Raw genomic sequence first — 21,987 nt, 5'->3', positions numbered from 1 at the left:
AGTTCCACACCTTTTCTTCATATGCACGTCCATATCAGTCGCCATTATGTCAGAATGCACTTCTTCTGCCATTTGAAATATGACAACAAAATGTTGCAGAATATTGGTGGGAAGGTTCAATGTCCACTGCCATACCATCGGCATCCACTTCTGACATCATAGGCCAATGTAATAAAATAGGAGGCATTACTTTCAGAGCAGCCTTTGTCGTTTGGGACAGTCAGCCAAGAGCATGCTTTTGTGAGTAGGTGAGTAGGTCTGGATCTTATTTATTTATTTATTTATTTATTTTCTTACTTGTTTGTTTTATGTTTGTGGCTTATTGTAACATAGCCTTTTTTGTTAAAGTTGAAGTATTTACAAACTTATTGGTTTGCACTAATATTTTAGAATTATCTCTTGCACACCAGAGACCAGAAAGCTAAGTAAATAGACTATGGGGGGTAGACAGAGTAGGGGCTACATAATTTGGGATAAATAATAATGATGCGATAGAAGCATAACAGGAATTTGAAGCTGTATTCCTGCATAATCCAGGCCAGTAGCCAAATGCTAAGCAACTGAGTGTGACAGACAGAGATATACAATGCACTCTCACTATGCGGTTCCATTTATTAAAATGCTTGAAGGATTTAGTCTATTATGCTGTTTATAAATGAAAACAAATTTTGCAGCAACCTCTGCAGACCTGACATTTGATTTCAGTGCTCAGATAAACCTCCAGCAATAAGTAAAACATCTGTTTTAGGTGTAAATGGTTTGTTTCTCATATAGATCTGAAAATACTGTCTGGAGAGCAGAAAAAGCAGTCCATGATTTATTTCTCCCTTTTTTTTTTTTTTTTTTTTTTTTTTTTTTTTTTTGACATCTGCTTCAAGCCATACTAGACTTTTTCAAATGAATGGTCAGAAGAAATATACAATGAAAAGAGGATAAAAGTTATTGTTCTTAAATAGTGCAAGATGTGGTATGTTTTGAGATGGTTATTCTGCCTCATATTCAGCTGGCTATCTACATTAACACTATATAAATGGCAAAGTCACTTCCAACTTCACTCCTTGCACTGTTAACCACTGAACTGCTGGACCTGCTCCTCTATGATATACTTCCTTAGCATATCTCAGAAATAAGATGAATCCGTTAGTTTTTTTAGGCAGTATTTATTGTAAATCAAAATCACATTATTTAAACTTGGATTTGATCTTCATTCTGCTTTGAACACTAATATCTCTACTTACTATTCACTTGAAATGTTCTTCTAGGAATCCCTTTAGCTTGTTTTTTCTATGAAGTTCTTAAACTTAGACTCTGGCTGGTATGAACAATAAAGTTTTAAAATTCCTGTCTAAGAAGCAGGTGAAGTAAAATGCCTAGTAAGTCTAGACTGTTTTTTCCTTCCTTCCTTCCTTCCTTCCTTCCTTCCTTCCTTCCTTCCTTCCTTCCTTCCTTCCTTCCTTCCTTCCTTCCTTCCTTCCTTCCTTCCTTCCTTCCTTCCTTCCTTCCTTCCTTCCTTCCTTCCTTCCTTCCTTCCTTCCTTCCTTCCTTCCTTCCTTCCTTCCTTCCTTCCTTCCTTCCTTCCTTCCTTCCTTCCTTCCTTCCTTCCTTCCTTCCTTCCTTCCTTCCTTCCTTCCTTCCTTCCTTCCTTCCTTCCTTCCTTCCTTCCTTCCTTCCTTCCTTCCTTCCTTCCTTCCTTCCTTCCTTCCTTCCTTCCTTCCTTCCTTCCTTCCTTCCTTCCTTCCTTCCTTCCCTCTCTCCCTCCCTCCCTCCCTCCCTCCCTCCCTCTCATCCTTCATGGCAGTTTTCTCTGTTCAGCCTCTCCATTACTTGAAGACCAGTAAAACAAGCAAACAAGTGAAAAAAAACAACAAAACAAAAGTTCCCCTCGTCAAGTTCAGTTCTATCTCTATTTTTAAACATAACCTATAAACTATATGGGAGTAGGAAATCTTAACATCGAAAGACAAAACTTTATCATCTGGCTTCATTTCCTGCTTTCAGACATTTGCAGTTCCTACCATGTTGTTTATGTCAGGCTATCTTATCTGGAAGCAAACATGATCGAATGGTTCTTTCCCATAAATCAATAGATACAAGTTTTTCAGTTTTATTCTTCAAAAATATTGATCCATTCAGTAGTCAGAATTGCTTCCTGAAATATCTCCAGAGCAGCATGCAACTGAATGTCAGTTTTACTGTGATTGGATTAGTTCACTGGAATGCCACCAGAATTCAGGCAAGTGCCTTCCAAGCTGAGGCCAGCTGAAAGTTCTTTTTTTCTACAAACTCCCAGGTGCCAAGAGGCAGGCAGTGAAAGCAATTTCAGCCACCAAATTAATGAAGGTAACAGCAGATGATATTGAGCAGGAGTATTTGACAAAAAATCTGATTTTAAAAGAAAGAGGAGCTCTAATCAGATGGGTAATATGTTATGGGTGACAAAAGGGATGTTCATCCATGAGATCAGTTCACATCCAGTTTGTTTAATCCTATGTGGGTTTTTATATTTCCACCTGGATGAGGCATCCTGCCCTTTTACTTGCTAGTGAACCATCATATAGCTTCTTCCAGACTTTTATTTTGCTTTTCTAAATGTCTCTGTGGAAGCCCTAAAAACAGACTTAACAGCAGAATTTTTTAATGTTCATTAGTTGCATCTCTTATACCACTGTAGTTTGCATTATGACAATCTCATGAATCCTTTTGAATTTAAGCATGATGGAGTCCCCAGAAATTTCATCCCAATAAACACTTAACAGTACTTATGGCAAATAAAATTGTAGCTGCTGGAAAGCACTACTTCTTATCATACATTCGTTTTAGTTCTCCTTCTTTCTGCTTTCTGCTTATACTAGTGCATCACCTGTTCTATTGGGAATCAGCCTTGCAGTATAGCTAGTAAGGAAGACTGGCAATTTGATTCCTAGATCTACTTAAGAGCCAGCTCTTTTACTCTCTGTGTTTAGACACATATCACCAGGCAAATTGAAATGTTACCGTTGTTTCTTGATCGTTACTACTATGTGTTGCTTTCACCAGCTTTGAAGATCTGTGCAATTCCTCTGTTAATGAAGTCACTGTGCATATCTTCGTATTGCTGGAGTTTTTTCCAAACACATGGGTTTTTGTGACCATCTTTGCAAAGTTATTTCCTGATATCTTTCATTTGTATCACTCCTTAAAATAGATTAGATGACGATTTTGTGGAGCATTATGACGCACTGCATACTTTTTGTAAACAATTGTTTTCATTTTCAATGTTCACTATGAGTGTTTCATCTTAACAAAGCAAATATGGCGTGCATTATTTAGGTATGATGATAATAAATGCTACTACTGACCGATTGAATCAGCAGTGCTTATCTTATTTAGCAGTGTTGATTTATCAGCATAATACAGGCATTAACTGTAATTTATATGTGATATATATATACAGCACTCTCTACCAAGTCTTGTTTCACAGCAACAGGGGCAGATTTAAATTTCTAGGGATCATTAATAGAACACTTGTCCAAGCCACAGTGCAAAATCCTAAGAAAATTAAGCTAATCTCTCTGGTGATCAATAACCCAATTTTACGATTTGGAAATATGCATCAGTTATCTTAGCAGATGTGTTTTATTAAAGGGAGATCACCCTATTACCTAAGATATTTTTCTTTATTTAAGTATTTTTCATTGTATAAAATCTTTGTATCTGTGCACACAGTGACTAGCTTTGTTTGAAAGCCTTTGTTTACTGTAGTGTGACAGCTCCTTCTCAGTTTGGGATTATGAAGATTGGACTTTCTGGCTTCTCTTGCCAGAAGGCAAGGGTCTCCTGAGCTGCTGGGGTACTTGCAATCTGAGAGGATGTGTTCCTTTAGCCACTCTGCTCCACTGTCCCCTTTTGTTCTTCAGGAGAATGCATTATCCTGCCATATTGGTTTTATGTACCCGTAGTAACTTTGCTGGTGTGGTTTGTTGTTTTTTTTTTGTTGTTGTTGTTGTTTTGTTTTGTTTTGGTTTTTTTGCTATTGATTTTATTTAGCTAATACAGCCATGGTAAATAATTGTGTCCCTTAACAGACCTGTTGCCTTAAGTTAGGATGACTTCTTCCCTTGGGTTTGTTTTAAACTCTTATTTTTCTTAGAAATCTGTATATCAGTGACAAAATTTTAATATGAACACTTTCTTACAATAGCAAAACAGCCAATCATCAGAAAACAGCTTCCCTTTTCTGTGGCTTCCTTTCCCTCTGGAATTCTTTGCAATCTAAAATTGCTTCAGTCTTCCAGTTTCCAACCTTTGCATTTCTATATATCATGCACATTCTTTCTATTCTGTTTTCTAACTTTATCACAGCTCTCTAATAACCCTCCTCTGTTACATAACTCCTAGTCAGTCATTAGTGTTGCATCCCATTTTCTTACATGAAGAGTTTATTCTCTTACCATTCCTGCTTATGTACTGGCTTTCCTTGAGGGAATGCACTCTTACTTCCCCAAAATAGGAACATGCTTGTTTCAAGTTGATAGTGCTTTAGATTGATATTAATCTACCATGCTTCATTTCAGACTGATACAGGGTTACAAAGCTAGATTGTGTACTCGTCTGTCACAAATCAGTTCTTTTCTACACTTAGTTGTTTTTTTTTTCCCCATCTTCTGTATCTAGTGTTTGCCAATACCCCTCTTTAAAGCTGAATGAATTTTCGTATAAAATAATGATTTCCTGTTTCAGAAAGTATCATCTTCCTGGAGAAAAAAATAATTTATCAAAATGCATGCCTAACTCCAGCGCCTTCTTCATAAAATACTGGCTATAATTTTCAACCTTTCAGCAAAATTCCTCAGATCAAATTCCTCAACCTGGCCATCTGTCATATTAGGCTGAAGCATTTGTGATAATTTGTACAGCATGGTATCCTTTCTTGTCCTCATCATTCTCAAATTCTACTTTCATTTGCAGCATGAAGCCAAGAAAACTTCCTCAAGTTCTGTGATGCAATCCTTGATTATATACATATTTTCTGCAGAATTCATCTCATTGATTTTTTTTGTTTTGGATGGTTTCCAAACTTTCTTTTTTTTTTTTTTTTTTTTTTTTAAATAAATGTCTTACATATTAAGGCATCAAAACTGCCTATGAATCATGTTAAAAGTCAGAAATAGTGTGCTGCAACTGTTAAATGAAGTCTTTCATTTGGGAATTTGAGCAGATTTCATTGTGACAGTAAAAATTCTTCTGCCTTAATAAATGATGAGTTTTTATGAAGAGACATATACTTATTTTCAAAAATCTTTGTCTATTTGATCCTCAGTTTGAACTGTAGTTAACACTCATAGTTGAATGGTAAATGTTATCTTCTTTTCCATTTAACAGTTTTAAATTCTTTTGTTTCTGAAATCTCTGCCAGAGCCATAGCTTGTATGTTTTCTTCAATACACTCGTTAAATTCTCAAGCAGTTGCTCTGAAATCGTATCAGACCATAAACAGGTTTTGTAAAGAAAGATTTCCCAAGGATGACCTGAAAGTAGCTTCAGTTTTTCTGATGATAGAAATGGACATCTGTTAAGTTCTTCCATTATATTTTTTTCTATATATATTCATACATATATGCACAGAGACTCACTGTATATATCTCAATTATGATATATAACCTGGTGTATGTCCGACGTGTCCTACCTTTTATTGTAATGTGAAAATAAACTTTTATTTTGATTTTCATCCCTTCTTGAAGATGGAAGATTGGCATTGACCAACATCTTCAGCACCTTATATTAAATAATTCTCCATGAAATAATGACATCATACACCCCTAAGTATGACTTATGACTAGTTCCAACATTTTTAGAAATTCAACAAACCATCTGTCCTCACCAAGCCCTTACTCTCCACCTCTTGGCCTTAGTTCTACCTGCTACAGGAAAGTCAGCCCAATTTGGCCTTCATGCTTAACTGCCTTCAGCAATACAATACGTTGTCCACTGCCAGCAGTGGTTTTAGAAGCCCACGGACAGTGCCATTTTGTTGAAAACCTCAAAAGGATTGACTTTAGAGGCTTGCACCAAGGGATTCTTCACAAGGGCAAAAAAAAACAAACCAAAACAAAGACAAACAAACAAAAAGCCTGTGGAAAAAAATGTGGGAAAAGAGCACAAAAAGAGGTGCAGGGAGAGTGAGGGAACTCCTCAGCCCCTCTGGAAGCAGGAAGAGTGGCAGAGGTTCTGTTTGTTACAATTCTTTAAAACATTCAGTGTTTTTTCTTTTTCATTTTCCTTCTTTGTCCTTTCCAATGTAGAATATTATGATAGGACAAGGGGGAATGGTTTTAATCTCAAGGACAAAAAGTTCAGATGAGATGTCAGGGGTAGTTCTTTACCAAGAGTGGTGAAGTCCTGAAACAGGCTGCCCAGAAAGGCTGTGAATGCTCTGTCCCTGGAGTTGTCCAAGACCAGGTTGGGTAGGGTGCTGAGCAGACTGGTCTAGTACCAGATCTGGAGGCTTGTGGTTCTGCCTGTGGCAAGGGGGTTGCAACTTGATGATCCTTGGGGTCCTTCCAACCCAAACCATTCTATGATTTTGTAATTCTGTGTACTTGAAACTGTTGAATTAAGTTCATTGCGTGTTCCCAAACTCTCAGCATGATGATTTTGTGAGAAGTTAGATATTTTCGCTGACTTATTTATGTGAAAAAAAGAAAAAAAATGAAGATGAACTGACATTACTATTTCATGTTATTTTTCCATCTCTTTTGAGTGTCTTATTAAAATGGCAAACTGATACAGATTGTGACCAACCATGGTATTTGTAATGTGGGAAAGAGAAGCCTATATTGGAACTTATCTAATGTTCCATGTCTTGTATACGCATAATTTTTTTCTATTTTCTATTTATATCTGTCTTCAAAAAGATAATGACAAGGTATTCTTTTTTTTTTTTTTTTTTTTTTTTTTATTTTTGTAATTCAGGTGTTTTTGTATTACATGTACACCTGGATTCATCTCTCATCACTACATAGCTGAGAAATCTAAGTTACAAGTCTTCATCTTCCTTTGGTTAATGAAGAGATGTAAGGTTTCACGTCATTGTTTCCCAAAGTACTTTGGGCAATTACGATCCTAATGTAAGCACTTTTTTAAGTCACTAGAATTTCAAAGGATAGATCAAATTTTATTTGTCTTTATTACAGATCTTCCCCCGAAGGCCATCTCACTAAGGTTTTCTATATTTTTCTTCTGAAAATTTCCTGTTCCATATGTGAACCTGAATGAGATGAGCCTTATCTATGTTGCTTATCACTACTGTGACCCCAGCCTTGCTCTTTACTTCTTCTTCTTAAGGATCAAACAAATTACGTTCGATCCCAACCCATAATAACTTGAAAAGCAAGTCGTTTGCTGGGACCAAATTGCAAGCAGCCACACTGCTGAGAGGCATTTCTCTTCATGCTGGATTTCTGAAGTCAATTTCTCCTTTCATTGTGCAGGGTATAAATGATGTTCAGCACTACAAGGCCAGACAGAAAAGCTATGTGCTTCCACCTTGAAGACCTACATTCTTTTTCTCTTGAAATTAGCTCTTCACAAAAATAGTGTTGATTATTAGATATTACAAAATGCTGAGTGAACAAACCAGTATGGTTCTGAAAAATCAAGATCACAATATGGCGGTATCTCATATTGTACTTTCTTCATGAAATCTAACAGAACAGCAGTTTCTTTACTGAAAATACATAAGACTTACATGGAAGTAGAAGGTCTAGCTACTGTCAGGTGAAGAGGAAGCATCTTTTCTTTGTAAAGTATAAACTGTCCAGTTATGCACACTTTAAGCTGTTTGGATTTCAGTGTTTCTAATTAAGACAGGCATAAGAGGTTATAGCAATGCATATGTTCTTTGTGAGTGTAAAATCAAGGAATGGAGTCTTATCTCTGCCAGTCTAACTCCAGATTTTATAAACATCAAGAAAGAGAGCTGTTATTTCAGATCAAATCTGTCTATTATGAATTTCAAAACAAAGTTTCTAGCATAAGTATACTGGAAACTTGACTGAAGAAAATTTAAACTTAACAGTTGAATGCATGTTCTTACGTAGGCTTGAATTCATCTTCACTTTTTGCCTCTGTTGAATTCAAGAGATTGAATATATCTGTATAAGAAGCATATTTTTTGGTAGTCAAATCAATTTCTGTTAAATTGGTACTTTTAAAAACCCTCAACTGCTGTTCAGGGTCATTAAAAAAAAGAAAAAAACAACTTGAAAAACACACTCCTCTTAGCTTTAAAAATATTGGAGAAAATAACTGCAAATATAATAAGAATATGAGCATTTTCAGAAAGTCAGTCTGCAGGTATTGTGTAAATAACACTACCTGAAAATCATTTCCTTAAAAATATGCTGCCTTTAATTTGGACAGAAAAATTCAGTAAAGTTTTTTTATTTGTGTTGACAAAATTCCTCTTTATTAACTATGAATATTCAACCCTGTACCATTTCTGGTGTTTTCAGATGTACAGAGTTAGCCACTCAGACTAATTTGGTAACTGAGATCACAGGGGACTTTTTCAGTGAAAGAGACAGGGAGCCAGGCAAGTTCCAATGCTGCAGGCTTGTCTGCCATAATTATTCACTCTCTTTCTGGTACCTGACAGTAGGGAAAGGTACTACTAGAAGGCTGTGTCTTGTTGAACTGAGAAGAACAAAGTTTTTTCTTCTGGCTGCCAGATGACTCATTGTGACTTTCCTTTTCTTGTTGTTTGTTTGTTTGTTTTGTTTTATCTTGTTTTTCAGCTTTCATTTGCAGCAACAACCCCAGAGTTGGCTGACAAGAAAAAATATCCTTATTTCTTCCGGACAGTGCCATCTGATAATGCAGTGAATCCAGCAATTTTGAAGTTACTCAAGTATTACCAGTGGAAGAGAGTAGGAACTTTAACCCAGGATGTACAAAGGTTCTCTGAGGTAAGCTTTGCATAATTTTTTTCCAAAGAGCTAGTTCTTCCATTAATAGCAATTAAGTAAAAACTAACAGATGTGCTGTTTCAGTCTTTTTGCTTTCTTATACTGGGTGGTATTTGCCATACTGAGTAAATTTATTTCCATTCTAGGGTTTATGGGACTAGCTATAGTTAAAAACTACCCATAATTTCTTTTGTCTTTACACCAAAATCGTTGCTACCCAAGTGCAAAAAAACCAAAACAAAACAAAAAACAACAACAACACAAAAGATCACATTAGTTTTCTAGCAAAGGGTTCCTTTCTACTCTTTGACTTGATAAAGTGTATGATTTTGAAGGAAGCTTGTATCTTGACACTGGTTCAGCTAAAAGAGGGAATAAATCTAATTTTATCTTGTTCCTCTCTTGCTCTGATTTATTTTAAGCATCAGTCTGAACACTGAGGAAGAAAATCTGCTAAATGTATGGTTGAAAGAGTTGTAGGAGCTTACTGAGACAAAAATGACTACAGCCTCCAGAGTTGATAAAATGACATATTGTGCACCCCAAAATCCTCTGACTTTCACACTGAGCAACATTTTGCTCACAGGAATTGAAAGAGACTATGGGGCAAGGGCCTTAAGCATGACATTAACAATAAAGCAGTTAAAAGAAAGCATTGTATAAGTAATTAATTAGAGCAAGGCAAGGGAATGAGTTGGCCAATTAATTGAGAGGCCAAACTAATAGAGGAGTGTCATTTTCATAGCTGTTTTATTTTTGCCTTCCTCATCATTCATTAAAAAGGCTGATTGTGATCTGAGGACTAATATAATTAAAACTAGTGAAGAGGGGCAGGAGCAAGTTAGAATCTGCTTAGGTGAGTCAGACATTTTCAAATTCTGTCACAATTAATTCACTCTGAAGTACTTAAGAAATCTTAGATTCTTCCCTTATGAGCTCTGAGAATTCAAGGATAATAAGCAGGGGGAGGGAAGAGACCTTTTTGTCTGTCTTTCCAAAATGCACATAAAGATAAAGGGAATTATAGACCAGTCAATCTAAAATAAATTCCTGGAAAGATATTTGAACAGATAATTGACTGAGAATTTCACAGAAGATAAAAAGATGCTAAACAATGGCCAAAATGGATTTGTCAAGAATATATCATGTGAAGCAAACTAATTTAGTTCTATGACAAAATAACAGGTCTCCAGGAGATGGAGTAAGTGATGTGATATTTTATGACTGTTTCTAAAGAAAACTGGGGAAACTTGATCATGAGAAAGATACTGTCTCTGACCAATATTCCTGCCACCAAGGTTAATCGTCATCAGATCTGTTGAATGTTTTGAAAATGAGTGCTGAGGTAAAAAGCAGCCAAAAAGTGTGTATGCTTTATCCTCCTCTGTTTTGAAATTATAATTTCAAAGAGCTGCTATCAGTGGCTCACTGTCAAACAAGAAGGATGGGACTCTGTCAAGAGGTTTTCTAGACAGTGGGAGAGATAAAATGTTTACTGAATGATCAATTGGTATCTATTTGAGAAGAGCTGGAAGCACTTTTGCAGTGGCAGAATTGAGATTTAAAGTAATCTTGACAAGTAGGAAAAAAAAAAAAATTAAATAAATAGTATGTAAATGAAAAAGTGCAAAATGTTAGACTACACTAATTCAGCCTAGAGAAGAGAAGATTCCAGGGACACCTGATAGTGGCCTTCCAGTACCTGAGGGGGGCCTACAGAAAAGCTGTAAAAAGAAAAAGAGGGAATTTTATAAGGGTAGGTAGCAACAGAATGAGGGGAAATGGCTTTAAACTGGAAGAGGGTACATTAGACTATCAGAAAGAAATTCTTTACTGTGAGGGTGGTGAGACCCTGGAACAGGTTGCCCAGAGAGGTTGTGGATGCCCTCCCTGGAAGCACTGAAGGCCAGGCTGGATGGGGCTTTGAGCAACCTGGTCTTGAGAGGTGTCCCTGCCTGTAGCATTGGGGTTGAAAGTAGGTGATCTCAAAGTTCCCTTCCAACCCAAACCATTCTGTGATTCTATGATCTGTATATCTGATCCAGGTAGAGTGACTTGGGCCTCCCTCACCTGACATTACTCAAATCCTTTTGATAATGATTTTTGAAGTGACCTGAATTCTATGGTTGCAGTAGCACAACCCATTATTAGTATCCTCTACAAATTCTTTGCATATGTTTGTACAGTTAAAACTGTCCCTTCCATTCGATTAATGCTTCAGTTGCATAAGTCCTCTTGGTATAAGGGTAGAAACAAACTCCATCAGTTCTGTTTATTAAGTAGGGCAAGTTCATATCTATTGTGCTTCTGTGACCTAGATTTATTGGATTGCTGCACTATTCTCATCCTCTGGGAGAAGAGTCTGTTTCAAAAGTTAATGGTTCTATGGCAAAGGTTTATAAATGAGGTTGTAAAATGTTGTGGGTTTTTTTTGTTTGGTACTGGTTTTTTGTTTTGTTTTGTTTGTTTCATGATTTTTAGTTATAAGTGTTTGCTATGGCATAGAATCATAGGATAATTTAGGTTGGAAGAGACCTCAGGAGACTGTCTGTTTTAACCTGCTGCTCAAAGAATGGCTAGCTTTATTATTTATGATCCCTGAAGAATTATGGGTGTTGCATACATAGTTTTCAGAAAAGTCCTGACTACATTCAGTTTTTAGTTCCCAGGTGAGCTTTCAGCTGACTGGAGATTCTGCAGAAACTGATGTCTCTATTTCTGCTACTCTGTAGCACTACCTGTTTGGGATTGTATTTTGATTGTATTTTCTTGTTCTTGTGGTTTGTGTTTTCTCTATTACATGGTTTGGTGTGAAAAGTCATGAGAAGGAAGTCGTGCTTAGTTATCAATAACTGAAAACTGTTGGGAGCCACCAGTGTTGCAGATGTAAAGGTTTCAGAACATGACCATGAAACAGAAAGGTGTAATCATTTTATGATTTTCAAGTAATGCTGTATTTGCTAATCAGTAGTTCTAATTTGCCTTAGTTTAATATTGTTCCTTCCTACATATTGCTCATTTTGTTCATATAACTTCAAAGCATGTTTCAAACTGAAAGTTGTCATTTGATTGCACTTATACACTAAAGAGGATTCAGACTTTAGTGTGTTATGATTAGACACTGCTAGTCTGTCTTCTGTTGTTTCTGTTTGCTCCTCTGTCGTGTTCAAATTCGGTTAAATTGCATTTAGCCTTCCACTCGGTATTATATTCATGATATTTCCAGATTTTTTAAATATATATTTCCCTCCCACTGAGAATAATGTCTAGGATTGTTTTTAAAACAATTTAAATTCTGTTCATCTTAAATGACTCGTTCTTTTTCTGTACTTCTTAATAGTCATCTCTTTATGTGATTTCTCTGCTTTTTTCCTGGAAATACTGAGAACTCCTAATGTTATTTTATCAGTGTAGGTGGCATTTCAAAAAGACAGAAAAAAATGAGAAGTGTTCTGTAGGTTAATGAAACAGATTAAAATATATATAAAATGGAAGATAAAATATTGCCTCGTGGTTCTATCACCATTTTTACTGAATTTGCAGATCTAAAAATACAAAAAAAAAAAAACAAAAACAAATAAACAAACAAACAAAACTAAATTTCCCTTGTAAGTGGACAAAATGCTACTTTTTTTGAATGACATGATTAACATTCCTAAGATTTCTTGTTGTTCTGTATTCTGTATAGTGAAATCTACCTTAAAAATCTATGGCTCATCAGAATCCATTTTACCTGAATTGAAATAATTTAGCACTTACTAATAACAATTTTCCCAAAAATATAATACTGGGAATAACTGTCTGAAAGAAAAGCTGCTAGTGAATAACAAGCCTTCTCCAAGTAGCATGTGTCTATTTCTGCAGAAAAAGCAGGACAGAAGTCTAGAAGTTTACCCATAAGCTAATCTAGAAGTTTGTTGAAGAATTGCTATCTCCCTATGGAGTCTGTAAGCTAGGATCTACATTAGTTGTCACTTCCTATAAGAATTAATTGGATAGGTAGATAAGATGAGATAATTACAGAGGAGCAGAGAAGGATGGATTAAGCAGAGGAAAGAAATTAGGTATCTGGTGAACTTACAAACTTTAGCCAAAAAACAAACCTGAGCACCTGTGTTCGGTGGCTGTGGTTACAGACTGTGGAGACTTCAAGGTGTGATTGTGTTGTTTGACTTCTCAGGCTTCTGAAGAAAGACAAGAGTAGAGACTTCCAGCCCCCATCACATTTTCGAGAGGTGGTAGAGCAGAAAGAAATTACTACTTTTTCTCCAAGGATGAGCTTGAAAGCATAAAGTTTACCAGATACTAGGAATGCTGAAGTTGGGAGCTCTAACAATATCCAGTAATTTAATCCTTGGAGGAGCCCTGTACCCACATAGAGTGCAGTAATGTAGAATGTTGTAGATGCTAACGAGGCTGAACCTTGTAGTACAAGCATATAGGCGGTAGCGGGGCTTTTTCGGGATGTGACGGTGATAGTAATCCAGCCTCTTCCGTCTCAAGCCCTGTAAGGTACATTGGCGCGCATTTCAAACGTGTGCCCTAGGGGGCGTAGACGAAGTAGTAAGGTATATAAGGTATTGATTACTCCTAATAAACGCCATTTTGCCACGTTTCTTGATGAGTCACGGTGGTCTTTTGGCTCTAGCAAGGGTTTCGCAAGAAGCTGGGAAATAGGGGTTTCCGAGTCACGGCAACAGTAGAAAGATAGACAGAATACATGAGATGTGAGACAGAAGGCAGTCAAGAATGTGGGAAAAGGCATAGAGAGAAGAAAATGAAAGCAGGCAAACAGACATTAAAAATGTCATTGTTTAAATGATGAACTTTTCCACACCATCTCTTCATAGTGCTTCTTTGTTTCTTATTTTCACCAAACTAGGCTGCATCCCTTGAAAGCTATGAACCACTGATGTGAAAGTGCTAGTAAAACAAAATCTGTATTTAATCTGCCTTAGTGCATTTTTGTTTCTTTGTTCTTTTTTTTTTTTTTTTTCCTTTACATAATCTTACAAGTTCCTGTTCTCAAAGCCCAAATCTTCTCCCCAAAATAGTTCCAGAGAGTTTAATAGAAAGAAAATATGGAGATAATCCTCTTAGTGAAGGCACAAATGTGTCTGAGATTGTCCATCATATCACTCAGTTCCAGATTCTTGCCTGGTTGCTAGGGTAATCTTAGGGACAGCTTACTTCAAGTTTTCCTGAGCTTGTGAAGAAGAATATATTTCCCTTTTCTGTCTGGTAATTATGGTTTTCTATAATTCAATACATTAAGATCTTCATAGGCAGCCTATAAAAGTGGTTTCTTCTAGTATTGCAGGATGCTATCCATATCTATGAGAAATTACATATTTGCTAGTTTGTTTTTAAGCGATAGAAATCATTTCAGGAATTTAAAATGACAAAGAAATGTTAAGAAATCTAGACAGTCATTGTAATAAATAAGCTTAGAATCTGTAAAGAAGACATTTGGGATTATAAAATACAAGTTATCACTTGCTGGAATTTTTGGTAGAGCATGCATCAGTGTATTTTTGTCCTTTTGTGGATTTATCATCCATGCTAAGAAACATTTTTCTTCTTATGGCAGTAGTATTTTAACCAATGATCTTCACCTTTACTTCTGTTTCCCATTGTCCATTTTTGTTAGCTTCCAAAAACAGAACAAACAAACAAACAAACAAAAAGAGGCTACAACATCACCTGGTAAAGAATTACAACCAGATGCAGTGATGTTTGAAGGGAACTCATCATTTTATCTGTGTTATTTTGCACCGAAGTCAGACTCAGCTACCCTGGCCCCAGGATTCCCACCAGCTGACAACATCCTTGTTAAACTGCATGTGTATTGAACAAAACAAAATCAAGCTTAAGTTTTTGTTGTATTTTAAGAGTAGTGCTCACCACTCTTTAATCCTGATGTTGTGAATATGAGACAGACTGGTATTTCCAATATCAGATAAAGCAATGGAATGATCAGTACTGAGTTTGCAGACCTCTAATGGTTCATGGCTGAGAGATCCCATTTGGTTGAGTTTGTTAATGTATGTGAAATAACAATCATCACTTTATCTGAAAATAAGACAAATCTGAACTCAAATAAAATTGCTTTTAGGTTATACTGAAGAAATGGTCCAAAACAGTGCTTGTTGTGACAGAAATTAGACTTGTATATTACTAATATCACTGCATTATCATATTTCCTTTTTAGATTTTGCCATGCTTTGATGTTTGGTGGATTTAAAGTTTTTTCATTTGTTTGTTTTTGTTATTTTTTATAAGATGAGAATACAAGGATGAAATAAGATTGTGAACAGTTGTTTAACTATTTAACTTGCAAGCGTTTCCCCTCCCTCAAACCCCAATATTTTGATTGGAGGTCTGATTATCTTCCATTAATCAGACAATTGCAATTGTTATTTTCAAATTAAAATCAGTAGTGCAGTGATAAATTTTAAAGTTGTGCGCATAACATGATAATATAATATTGCCTAATTCAGAGAAGAGGATAAGTTCACTTCAGTAAAATAACTATTCTTGAAACAATGTATTAAAATTCAAGGTTTGGGTTGCTCAGAGGTTATGGTTAAATCCATGTAATGCCTTTTGGAATGATGAACCTTACTGGAAGACTGTGTAAAGTTAACAGAATCCATTCCCTTTGAAAGCTAATCTGGAGTCAAGAAGGAAATACGTCTCTTAAACTGCTTGAAGTTAAGCATGTGTTGTACTGGTGCTGTTCCTTAAGCCAAAGTTACTTAGTGACTTCTAGAAATTCTGAACACTGCTAAAATATTAGACTTCTCATAGTTCTCTGGGTTTTTGGCAAATATTCAGAAGTCATAAAATTATGGGAAAGTCTCAGGATTACGAGATAGCAGGGAGAAATCTGAGAGACAGAATCTTATCCTATGCTTGTCTCCATTTTTAGAAAACATTCTGTGAACTCAGCTAAAGCAAAGAGGCATTTTAAGGTGAGAAGTATCCTACAGCGTTAAATTGAATGTCTTGTCTGAATGAGAGTGTGCTTTTGAGAGATGTGACTCAATAAATTTAATGGCATTCTTCATTCCTACCATTTTTCTTAAGGATTTTTTATCAGTGGTATATTCTGAGCTTCTTCTTTTTTTTTTTTTTTTTTTTTTTTTTTTTTTTTTTTTTTTTTTTTTTTTTTTTTTTTTCCCCTCAATGATGGGCACTAGACTAATGTTTTTTATAGTAATTACTTTCTAATCACTTTCATATCTTGAAATAGGGTTCTGAATTGTGTCTGATGAAGTCATCCCAGTTGCAGATCAGCGGGATAGTTTGAGCAACTCACCTGTGTCAAAACACTTATAAATGCAGGAAACCACTATCTGATGTTTCCTGTTTCTGAATCTCATGGCTTAGTTCTTCAGCACCCTCAGGACATCTTCTGTAAAGCTGCTTTCCAGATGGGCAGCCCCCAGACACTTTACAGAATTTGTTGTTCTCTCACCTTCTCAGGGACTGAGGTGAGGCTGACCTATATGTAGCTCCCCATGTCTTCTTTTTTCTGCTTTTTGGAAACAGGGACATTTGTATTCTTCCAGTACTCAAGCACCTCTCCCAGTTGCAGTGGTCATCCAGAAAGAGGTAGAACAGGATACATGGTAAGCTTCCTAGATTTTCCTGGATTTTCATAGATCCCAGTTGTAGGAACCTAAGATATGGGTGATGTTTTCAAATTCACTCCCTTCTTGAACTCCTTCATTCGTAATATTATAGCTTGTAATATTTTAATATCAATTTAAGCTTTGCATTTTTAAGATGTTTTATGGCCTGTTGACCACTAGTCTTTGTATACAATCTTGCAACCAGTTCCTCATCCACCAAACAGTCCACCCATTAAGTCCATGTCTTTCCTATTTGGAGAGAACGGTGTTATGGGGAACCATGCCAAGACCTTACTGAAGTCCAGATGGATGACATCAGTGTCTCTTCCCTTGTCCACTGACACAAATGAGTCCAGATCAAACAAGCTACTTGGACATTATGTTAGAATTCCCTGGTTAAATTAGTGAACTAACACTTCTAGCACACGTTTCTAAACTGCACCTGCAGTCAATGCAGTTTAAGAGGACTTGAGACAAATCTTTCTGTAAATGTCAAAAGGTAAATTATATACTTGTTGAAACAAATAGAGGAAATCTGTAAATAGGAATTAAATTCATTAGAAATGTTTTGGAAGTGTCTTTTATCTTAGTTTCCAGATATCTCAGCCGTTGCTTTGACACTAGATGATCTTTAAAGTCGGCTGATAAAGATAGATCAGTAAGAAAGTTTAGACTCCTTGTCCCCAGATCCAAGAACTGCAAAGTTTATTTGTTCTTCTTTCTTACATGATTCATGGAGTGATGTTTGTATCTCTTTTGGATGCATTCACAGTGTCAGATTCAGAGATGATAAAAACATAGGACAAGGATCTGGGAAAGTTATCCAAGAGATGATTCTGTGATTCCTGTGTATTTTAAATCCAGCTCTTTTAGTGCCTGATTTAGTGGTTGGCAACACTTCTATGGCAAGGCATTTGGAACTAGATGATCTTTGAAGTTCCTTCCAGCCCAAGATGTTCGATGATTCCGTATATTCAGGAGTCATCTAAACCAGATTGCTACGGTCTGTGGGTATTGGAGGCCAGTTCTATCTCTAGCGGCCCTGCTTCTGCAGATGATAATATTTTCAACTTGTCTTCTCTTTTGAGAACTCACCAAGAACCTGGAAGTTCTGTATTCTGTTCCCCTCTGTTTAAACAGAGTCTTCTCAGAGTATTTTACACCACATCAGCCAGCCACAAGGACTGATCCGCAATCAGTAAAACCTCAGAGCCTGCATTGATTTCTGCCAGTAACTCCAAATACTTTTCCTACTGCAATAAATGGGAGCACAGCCCATTCCAGAAGAGTACGGTGTGGGTGGAAAACAAGATACTCTGAAACAAATCCACAACAAGAAATGCTTGTATTTGCTCTGTATTGCTCTGAGGGAGTGGGTGGGTGGTGAATTCCTGTACTTCATTCTTCAAATAACACATGTACTAGAGGGAGAAGGATTAGGTAGCATTATAGAGAGCATTTCACTCATTTCACTTTCAAAACTAATATATGTACATATATTTAAGGTGGATGTTGAACTGGCAGTTTTTAGGGTGATGGAAATGAGCAGATGTTGGTTTTCCTCTAGTAATGGTATTGCTAGTAATGGTAATTGCTTAAACCATGACTTTCAGCTGAAGCAAGGTTTCTTCTATAAGACATACCTGCTGTTGAATTTGGAACCCTTCTCATCCATAGTTGCACTTGCTTTCAAGTACAGAGCAAAATAAGTCCTGTCTGCAGTCCTAAAGAAGGAGGTGGTAATGTTTTTTCCAGATCTAACTTGGCCAAATTTCCTCCTTTAATTTGTGCTGAATTTTGAATCTTGTCACTACTTAAATGTGAAAACTTCTGTTCTTTTATTCTTCTGCCTGCTGCTGTTGTACAGTTGGATGATCAGCTGTACTCTTTATTTACCAACAGTGATCACTGATATGAGGTATTAAATATTTTTTTTTTTTTTTTAAAGGGAGAGACTGCAGAATCCAGCTGCAGAAGCTTTATCAATGAAAAATGTATTGTCATTTCCTCCAAGCCATTTTTATAGAAACATTCTGCCTGCTGGCGTTGCCCAGTTTCATCAAGAAGAAGCCTATGTGTCTTTTCAAGACATCTTCTCTAAGACTGTGAAAGAACAATCTGTGTTAATATCAAAGTCACTAATACAGAGATGGAATGTAGAAAAGTCTGTTTCAAAATGTTTAGAACAGATTGTAAATATCTGCATTTTTAAAATAGTGTTTGGCATTCAGTCCTGACAAACATAGTAAAAATTCATAAGTGTTCAGAGACCCCTAGGCTAGCAGAGATCCGAATTGCTTATGTAGTGTATTGCTTGCAAAGTTCCCAGCTCTGATATTGTTCTTTGGCTATACTGAAAAATTTTACTCCTTGCAGTTCCGGAGACTTCAGGGCTGCCTGCATCACACTGAAATGATATACCCTGCAGAAGAAGAGGAATGAATATATGATTTATCATTTGATTATGATACACTGCAGTATAGTGTGTATCCTTCAGCTCTTCTTTTGCTTTCCACTCGTTTTCCTCAATTCAGCTTTATATGTTTAATTTCAGCCCATGATGTTCTGATGTACTAGCAAACTAATTTGCCCACAGCTTAGTAAAATCTGGTTTTCTTTTTTTTTTAAATCATTTTTATTTTTTTGCTTCTGTCAGGTCTAATGATTGCAAAAGTGTTTGCTCTTGTACTGGTGGAACAGACAAGTGCTTTGCATTACCCTTGTCAGTCTTCTACAATTTGTCCTGAGGCCTGTCCTTAAAGCAGCTTTGCTTCGCTCGTCCAGTTTGCTGAAATGCAAAACCACATTATTTGCTCTCTAGGTTTCTGTAATGGATTCCATTACTCATAGTTTCATTAATATTTTCTTTTGTATGAATATTAAGTACTTTAATACAAATGCTTGTCTAAGATAAAACCCAACAGCTTGTCAACACCCTTTCAACTGGCAACTTGTTTTCAACATTTCTTTTCTCTTTGGAGTTACTTTTCCTTTGTAAAGTTCTACAGCTACAATACTAAAGAAATCCCCACAGACCTGACTGCCTTGTTTAGCTTCAAGATCGTGTCCTTTAAATATTTTGCCTGAGTTGCACTGGTGGTTTTTTGTTTGTTTATTTGGTTTTCCATAGAAAATATTTCCCGTCAATTTCTTAAATTTACAATTGATTGAGGTTTTTTTTCCTCAGGTAAGATTCCTGTATATTGTTGACTCATGCCTTTAGGCAAATTTTAACAGCAAAACTGCATAAAGATTGATTCTGGGTAGATTTGTTAAAACAGATTTATTTATTTTTTCCCATCATCTAAAGAAGACTGGATGTAGATCTGGCTCTCTTAAATATTCACTGTAGTAAATGTGTGTGAACTATGTAATTATGTGCTTCAGCTTTAGTGAGCTGAGAACATGCAAGCAGAATTCACTCACGGAGGCCAGAATGTGCACACTTTGCTAGCAGAAATTGCTGTTCGTGATTTGTTTTGTGTAGTATTGGCCACCTAAACAGTAGTGTCTAGTCTGAGCTGATCATTTAGGTTCCCACTATAGCCAGTAAATACCAAACCATGGACTAGTTTTAATTAGGAACCACATGGATCTCCCTCCCAAACTAAGACCCTCTGTTAAGAGATAGGATTGTAGAGGTCAAACGCACAGGCTGCAGGATGATGAGAAAAAAGAAGGCTTTGGAAACTCTGAGCTGGAGCTATTTCTTACCTGACATGGGGCAATTTCTGGGCTTTTCTCACAGATGCCACTTCTGCAGCTCTCCCCTCCTCTACCTCTCTCTACCTCCCCCCCCCCCCCCCCACCCCCCCACCCCCACCCCCCAAGAAAAAGAAAGAGCAGAAAAAAAAAGGAACAAAAAAACCCCACCTTGCTTTACAAACCCAATACAAGTTTATGACAAAAATCAACAAAGCAGGCAGTGCTGTCTGAAATGCAGAATTAGCAACTACTGGCCTACCTACCATATCTGCATAGGAAGAAATGTGTTATATGCAATTAAATAGTTTTTTGGGTTTTTTTAATTTCTCTTATAAGAGTATCATTTCTGCTGAATGACTGTATTTTATTACCAGTATGTAGTAATTCACAATTTGGTATAGCAGTAGGAATTCTATGTCATTTTAAAATGAAAATGTTGGCTAGTAGTGAGTGCACATTCATTTTCAGTTTTCTGTATTATAGACCTTATTCTTGTGAAATTTCAGAATGAAAGCATGTGACATTCTACTATGAAGAAAGTTAACTTCACAGTTTCATCCCAGCCAGGCCCAATACATCACATCACTGCTTCATGCTCAGTTTCCTAGCAGGGAAGCAGAGGCTGTCAGTATTTTTCATCAGTGGATCTTAAGTTGGTAGAAAGAACTTGATTTTGTTTGTTTATTTGTTTTTGTAAGGATGTTTATTCTCATTTTGGCAGTGTGGACACTGAGGTACAAATCAGTGAAGGATGCCTGTATAAAGTTCAGAATATGGAAACTTGTTAATAGACCTGGTATGAAAATATTGTCCCACAGTCAAAACCTGGATTTCTTTGTTTGCTGAAGAAAAATACTGCAGTCTCTATCTCATAGGTGCATAATTTTGTTGTTTGCCCTGTATTCGTGGCTAGTGATACACATTAAAACATGTATCTTACTGTATTTTACTGTATTTTATGTATTTTTGTCTACTAGACTAAAGAGAGTGGAGTTAGTTAGAAAATCATGTTCAGACTGTATCATCGTCATTCCATTCTGTCCTTATCCATCTTGGAGCTCATTTAGCCTCTTACTGCTGTCTTTTTCCAAATTGCAAATCAGTGTTATGGCATGGTTTCTTCTAAATCTTCATGGGATTTTTGGGGTGTCTTTTATGTTTTTTATTTTCATTTATTCATTTATTTATTTATTTATTTTTGGTATTGCTTTTAGTGGAAAAACTGAAGAGAATTAGCTAGTTCTAGTCTTGGGAGATGACTTCAAATGGACTCTAGGCACTTTTTAATAAGTGTATATCTTGAAGAGCATATGTTTTTGTAAGTGGGCACAAACTGTCTTTGGTCCATGTTGCAATCCAGACAGGTGCTAGTGAGTTCAAGTATGCCTGACAAGCTGTGAGTAGGGCTAAGGAGGCCATTGAATAGTTGTATACAAAGTGAGATTTATTTTCACTAAAAAAAAAAAAAAAAAAAAAAAAAAAAAAAAGATGCTAAGCTTTGCTAATATTCAACATATTGTGCTCTTACTTTGCTGTTATGTAAGGCAGTTACATATAGTTCATATAGTACACTTAGGAAAGACATGCAGGGGTTGACAGTGGCACCCTCAACTTGTTTGTGTGCTTTGAATGTATTGCAACAGATTGCAGTTTAGTTCCTTTCTTTCCAGCACCTTGTTCTGGTTCTATATGTTCATGTT

The 21,987-nt window shown here is 36.3% G+C and overlaps 1 protein-coding gene across 1 annotated transcript in view; it reads left to right on the top strand.

The window, feature by feature from the left end:
* GABBR2 (gamma-aminobutyric acid type B receptor subunit 2) overlaps positions 1-21,987 on the top strand; it is a 448,010-nt gene that overhangs the window by 176,292 nt on the left and 249,731 nt on the right. The window contains exon 3 of the mRNA XM_072329174.1: positions 8,775-8,945. Within this exon, the coding sequence (XP_072185275.1) occupies positions 8,775-8,945 (171 nt within the window). The remainder of the gene's footprint in view (positions 1-8,774; positions 8,946-21,987) is intronic.

The sequence above is a fragment of the Excalfactoria chinensis genome, chromosome 2 (genome assembly GCF_039878825.1).
Source record: "Excalfactoria chinensis isolate bCotChi1 chromosome 2, bCotChi1.hap2, whole genome shotgun sequence".
NCBI lineage: Eukaryota > Metazoa > Chordata > Aves > Galliformes > Phasianidae > Excalfactoria > Excalfactoria chinensis.
Note: the sequence above shows the minus strand (reverse complement) of the source record. Positions and strands in the feature narration are given on the sequence as shown.